Below are 6,425 nucleotides of genomic sequence, written 5' to 3' on the forward strand. Positions count from 1 at the left end.
CTTATTTTTACTCTATAGAAGGGAGGAGTAGCTCAACTCTACCTGGATAATAGTTAGTTGATAATACTTGTCAATTGGCACAAGAGTATTTCAGTAAATTTGCTACCAATTAGCTGCTTTTGGCTAAGAGCATCTCTAAGACACTCTTTATACCTTCTCTAATTTAGAGGAATAGAGATTTTGGTGGAAAAATACTCTCCAACAACCTCTTCAATTAGATATCCAAATATAGATATCCTCTATTTCGAATTTCTCGCTAGCTAAAGATAGAGAGCGATGATGGCTTTATAGACTGCACACAAGATATAGAAAAGTTGTTGGAGAATACAAAAATATAGAAAACGATTTTTACTCAAATGAGATTTGGAGAGTAGATTTTAGAAAGGCTTTTAGAGATGTTCTAACACTTTGCTAGTCTATTAGCTATAATTAGTTAGGTATCTTGCTAACAATTAGGTGATCTATTAGTTGGACAGTTTAGATCCACCACTAAATTGTAGCAACTATCTACTATTTGAGTAGATCTAAATAGACCCTAAGATGAATTTTGACAGAGCATATGAACGTTTAAACACATCCTAAGATGATTTTTTAAAGAGCATATGATGGGCCTGCAAATCTGGTTGGGCAACATTGCTATTACATAGTACACCATAATCGTACGATTACACTCTCCTCCATTCCAATGCGTTTTGACATGATCACATCCCAAAAATCCAACTTTGAACATTGACGTGCCAATTCAGAATATCTGTCAAGATATCAGCAACCGAAGAAACTTGATTAGAGTTAGACACAGCCCTAGACATCGATTACTTCTGCCTGAACACTAGACCAAGTGATACCGTGCCTTCTCTCTCTCTTTCTCTTTTAATCTTGACGAGTAGTTTCCAAGCGTGTAATTTCTTTCCCCAAGTGTGCAAATATTAGAATGGAAGGATCTTTTGACCATTAGCTGGGACGCTGATGGATACTCCTCAGCACACCATGTTTAGCTTGTCTATGCTTCCACATCATCACATAGGTCCTGTATACATCAGCACATAGGTCCTGTATACATCAGCTACCAAATACTACCAAACAGATAACAAGAGCCAGAAAAATGGATACAAAAGCGACGTGCAACAAATATCAAACTACTTGCGGAAACATGCCCTGTGAGCTAAGATGACACTTCTGTTTCGCCTCGAAAAACATTGAAGCTTCATGAGTCATATAAACCGAAGATCCGAATCCACAGGTCATGCATGCAACCTTGAGCTCACATCCTAGGAATCATGGGTTCAAATTTTAGCGGTACACAAAAACATCACATGGCATCAACAAAAAGGACAAAGATATCATACTTCGTACAGCTGACAGTTTTGGAGACGATTACATTAGCCACTGCTACCGGCCACAGGCATTGTACTACAAACATGTTCCAGAAACCCATAAATTTGAAGCAGTAACAGTTCCATGCACTGTACGGTTCACTGGAGTTCAAAACATTGACCTGAGTTGCCGTGCCATAACAAAAAATCAACTGTAGAGGCAAAGGCAATGCAGTGTACCAGATATCTGGTCTGTACAGACCACTGATGTTGGCCGTAAACGATCGTGGATTATTTACTGCTGGCTGGTTTGGTGTGAGAGAAAAAATACAGTTCCAGCTTATAATCCACGATCGTATACGAGAAAGCGAACAGGCTCCCATTGTCATCTACTCAGTGTCACTGAAATGGTTTACCGTGCGTGCCGCTGCAGGGCCTTTAAAGCAAGACTCCCATTGTTGCCATGTCAAGTCGTTCTCAAGATCCAAATAAGAAATAAAGCCAACACACAAGACATAATTTCTGGTATTTTCACAACCTTGCCATCACTGCACATGAAGAAAAGATACGGGCAACAATGATTTCTACAGTGTAAGTGCGGGTTCCCATCATAGCTCAGCATCTTTGTTTGTGGCTCGTGGCTAAGCTAATAAGCTATTGCTGTCTCATGATTCCATTTTGCACATTCCTTAGCGTCCAAAAGACCTATCCGTGCAGAGGCATCAAAGCTCATAATTAACAACCTATCGGACCTTACTGAGGCATTCCATCCTTAACGCGTCCTCCAACTGAGAGAATAATGATGAGAAAGTTCCTGCAGAAAAAAAAGGAAAATGAGTGTCCTTGTCACCACGATATGTACCTTAATAGTAAGCAAGAGAGCCATCAGACAACATATCTGACACATCATACTGATGTTTGGCTCAGAATTTCTGACTATGGTCTTGGTTCTTAAGCAAGTCCATTGGGATAACAGTAATTACATGAGGTTAATGTAATATCTGTATCTATGCATATGCATATATAGTACACATGAACAGCACATTTTGTAGCAGTTTCAACTTTCATGAAACAAACACGAAAGAATTAGCCAGGAGATTATTTGATAGCTCTTGGCTTGATTTGTAAGTTTCTCTCTACAACCTGAACAGTTGCATCCTCCATAACCAAGACAGTCGGTAACAGAAGAACTTTAAAACCAACATGTCATATGATCCGGATGTACAGGTTCTGCCTCCTACAGACCAACAGCCAATCTAGAAATGGTCCCTAAGATACCCTAGTGTCATTTATGTCTCCATCGTGAGATTAGCCACTAGCATCTGTCTAGAGCCAGTGACAAGCCTGTCAAGCCATATGCAAGAGTCAGCCAGACATCAGTACTACCACCACTCCCTCTTTACATGATAGACAACTATTCTTCAGGACCATTTTATCACTATCGGCCCAGCACAGCTTGGCAAAGTTGGACTAGACATGCTACAGTAGTTGCATATGCCAGCCTGTAGATTTGGCGTTTATTGGTGCATCGAACTTTCAGTCTCGATGAACAGATTTCATTATAATAGGGAGCACATGACGTAGTAAAAGCATCGACGAACTAATACATAAGGAAGACACCATCCTAGACACCCAAGAGTTAATAGCATTACCAGAATGGATTTCAGATGTCATGTGTCATGAATGCAGAGTAGTAGTTCATTCAACTGTTCTATACAGTAAATGGAAAGGACATAAACAGCTCAACATGGAGGCACCATGCTATTTGAGATGGATTTGATAGGTGTAGTGTATACACATGAAACTATATGAGGACCAAGAGCATAAATGCATGTCATATCTTAAAGCAATCTGATAAAGGTGTTTCAGTATGATCATGTAATATGCCAATAGTCACATAAAGACCATGGGACTACCTGATAATGCTTTATTCAATAATGAACCTTTGATTAGGAGGGTCCCAGGAAATTGTTCAAACACCTACACGAGGAATTTGTTGATGTGTGACAATTATTTCAGAAAAGAAGGTTAAGTATCAGAAACGAAATTTGCAGTCAACATACTGTAATACGAAATGATATTCCCTTGACAACACTTTGTAACTTTGCAGCGCTGTCTTCTAGAGAACCGGCATAATCATCCCCATGCAATATTGCAGCCTCAATCTGCTCATCTGACAACGTGACCTAAAGAAATATTTCAAGCCAGTATTAACACGAGAACACAATGCATAAACACCATAGATCTCAAATAGATCAGTGTTTACATGTCTGTTATGATGAAATTTAAGAAGCTGAATTAGTGTCATACTAACAAAGAAACTTACATCGACCGAAAAGGACAACGGATCAGTTTTGCATGATAGATTAGAAGCTAGAAAGAAAGCCTCAGTTGATTTCAGAACTTGGAACGCACCATGTTCACGCCGAAGGCCCTTATTTCATTATGCCAAATATACATTTGGAAACAGAGGTTAGACAAAGTGCAAATATAGTATTAGAGTAGCAATGATTCTAACATAAACATAGCCACTTGAGAAACAGGTGAAGTAGCCACTCGAGAAACAGGTGAAGTAGACAGGAAGGTTTCTGAATGAAGTTAGTCAACAAGATTGCTTCAACCTTATTGCAAGGTTAACTAGGCAAATAAGTAAAACGATAAACAAAACAATCTGAACATCTCGACTATGCAAAGTTCGGATACCCAGAGCTTCACAGAACAGATATGAGCTGGAGTATAGTGCAGATATGAGCTGGAATTTTTTGTTTGGTTTGTTAACGAGACCCAGATGGGTAACTGGTCAGTTTGAATGACAGAACATATGTAAAGGGACAAAAGGTGAAATGATGCCAACCTGAAGCATAAAGGAATGGTGGTTTTTTGCTCGAGCACTGGAGCTGAGGACCATTTTTCTTGGTCTTGGAGCAATGAATGACCAAGCAAGGCCCCATCTAGCTGTCTGACCTTGTACAAATTCAGTAGTTTTCACGACTGAGGCCCCAGCCGCACGAACCTTTGAGATCAATAACTTTAAGTTTGCCTTTCTGCCGATCATCGATGTAAACCACCTAAACAACAAAATAACAAAACCATCGTACAGATGAATACAAAAACATAACATGCACTACCATAGTGAGAAAAGCTTTGAATTACCTGAAAGAGTTCTTAAGGGAAACACTATCTTCAATGATTTGTGTAACAAATGCCAGCTCGCCACCAGGGCAAACCATCTCTTCAGCTGTCCCACCGCACGATGTTTTTGGGTTAAGACCAGCTTCCTCTATGCTCTCAAAGAATGGGGGATTGCACATACAGAAGTCAAAGCTCTCACTCTCGTTTACAACCCCCACAAGGATATGTGGCTTTGGCATAGCTACATCCTCCGCAGGCCCTAGAATCTTCTCCCTGGCACCTTCCCTGACAACAGTTTCAGATTCAGAGGACGGGACGTTTGCATTTCTGATTTCAATTAGCTCTGCTAGGCGTGGATTGCTCTCCACGTTCTTCTTAGCCCATTCAAGAGCAACATTAGTGACGTCTACAAACAAAAGACAGTTACATAATTGATTGTATACATCTCTCTCATTTAACGAGACAATGATTCACAGAACTGAACACGAAGTGCAGAAGATAGAAAGGAATACCAGATCCAACAAATGTCCATCCCAGTAAAGAAGCTCCAATGAGAGGGTAGATGCAATTGGCACCTGTTCCAATGTCAAAGCCCTTCACTCTCTCACTTGAGCTGGATATTGGTGGTATCAGATCTGAGGAGAGAAGATCCTCGATCCAGTGAATGTAGTTGGACCTGTTTGGAACAGTAGGGCAGAGCTGTCCATCTGGAATCCACCTAACAGTAGCAAAGATTAAAATCATGTTTAAACAATGGTCTACTGCATGAAAATCACCTCCAAAACATAGAGCGAACAGTGTGCGTGCTGCATAGATTTTGATGGATTTTTTTAACTAAACCTTTCTTAATTTTTACAAAGATGTAATTTGTAAGAACAAAAGTTAATCTTACTGTGGCTATACAAGTATTTTGTACATCAAACAGTCCACCCTTTAAAAGCAGTAAGGAATATATTTACTGAAACGTCTAAGCACAAAAAATGTAATATAGTGCAACGCAGCATGCATAGAAAACTAGGTGAAACCTAGAAGATGTGTAGTGGCAGTCAATGTTGAGTTTTAACCAAAACGTAAGATGTGTAGCAGTTTGTAAACGGACAATTAGTCTCAAATACTGAAAGTAGACGACGACGACGACATAGCCTTTCAGTCCCAAGCTCCACTGAAAGTAGACAACAGTAAAACAATTCAAACTTCATACACCCATCACAGTACTTGTCGGTTTCATGGATTCCATGGGCATGGTGGAGCGAATGATCACAGCCAGCAGCAAATACGGCACAGGGGATCATGCTAGGGTTCATGGAAAGAGCCGAAGGCAGCAGAGTAAAGGGAGGTGGGGAGCCAGTGACACCAACCAGTTGACGCCATGGTCGTGGAGGAGGAGCACGCGCGTGAGCTCCCGGGTGGCGGAGAAGTCGGTGAAGTCGACGGACGCGCGGCCGCGGTCGGTGACGGAGACGAAGGGGCGGAAGGACGGGTAGAGCTCCGCCAGCGCGGCGAAGTCCGGCGCGGCGGCGGCGTAGCGGTTCCGCGGGTGCATCGACGGCGCCTCTGAGCCGCCGCGCCGCCGCCGCTTCCGCCCGCCGCCCATATCGGCGTGGAGGTGGAGCGCCGGCCGCCGGCGAAGCACGGTGGAGGTGGAGGTGGAGGCGCAGACGTGTACGTGGGCGGGCCGACGCGCGGTGGAAGAGCACTCGATTGTTGCTGGGCCTTCCTGCCCGCACCGCACGCCCATAGGCCTGATGTGGCCGTCTCGTTGGCGTGGGCTAAAAAGTTGGCCAAATGTCATGTTTGAGTCAGGCTCGCGACGGTAACCAATACTGCCTTTTAGAGTATTGGAGGAGTTCTGCAACAGGTCACCAATAATCTCCCCAATACGTGGGACCTACTTATCAGTCTTTTCTTCTTCCTCAGTCCTTCTCTTTCTTTATTCCATCACAGGATCGGATCCAACGTGCGCTCTCTCACACCATCCTT

The 6,425-nt window shown here is 42.5% G+C and overlaps 1 protein-coding gene across 1 annotated transcript; it reads right to left on the reverse strand.

Moving 5' to 3' along the window:
* Positions 1–1,721: 1,721 nt before the first annotated feature.
* Positions 1,722–6,157, reverse strand: LOC136470955 (uncharacterized). Its single transcript, XM_066468685.1, has 8 exons — positions 5,804–6,157; positions 4,958–5,163; positions 4,467–4,851; positions 4,168–4,381; positions 3,640–3,747; positions 3,377–3,499; positions 3,230–3,293; positions 1,722–2,127 (listed from the first exon to the last, which is right to left on the reverse strand). The coding sequence occupies exons 1-8, from the start codon at positions 6,037–6,039 to the stop codon at positions 2,057–2,059; spliced, it is 1,407 nt and encodes a 468-aa protein (XP_066324782.1). The 5' UTR covers positions 6,040–6,157; the 3' UTR covers positions 1,722–2,056.
* Positions 6,158–6,425: the final 268 nt, after the last annotated feature.

Source organism: Miscanthus floridulus, chromosome 8 (assembly GCF_019320115.1).
Source record: "Miscanthus floridulus cultivar M001 chromosome 8, ASM1932011v1, whole genome shotgun sequence".
NCBI lineage: Eukaryota > Viridiplantae > Streptophyta > Magnoliopsida > Poales > Poaceae > Miscanthus > Miscanthus floridulus.

Excerpts from the sequence above, each read along its gene's own strand:
- LOC136470955 (XM_066468685.1), bottom strand. The coding sequence starts at position 6,039 with ATGGGCGGCGGGCGGAAGCGGCGGCGGCGCGGCGGCTCAGAGGCGCCG. Across the intron at positions 5,164-5,803 it reads CACGACCATGGCGTCAACTG|GTGGATTCCAGATGGACAGC; the intron begins GTTGGTGTCACT and ends TGCTACTGTTAG. Across the intron at positions 3,748-4,167 it reads ACCATTCCTTTATGCTTCAG|GGCCTTCGGCGTGAACATGG; the intron begins GTTGGCATCATT and ends TAATGAAATAAG.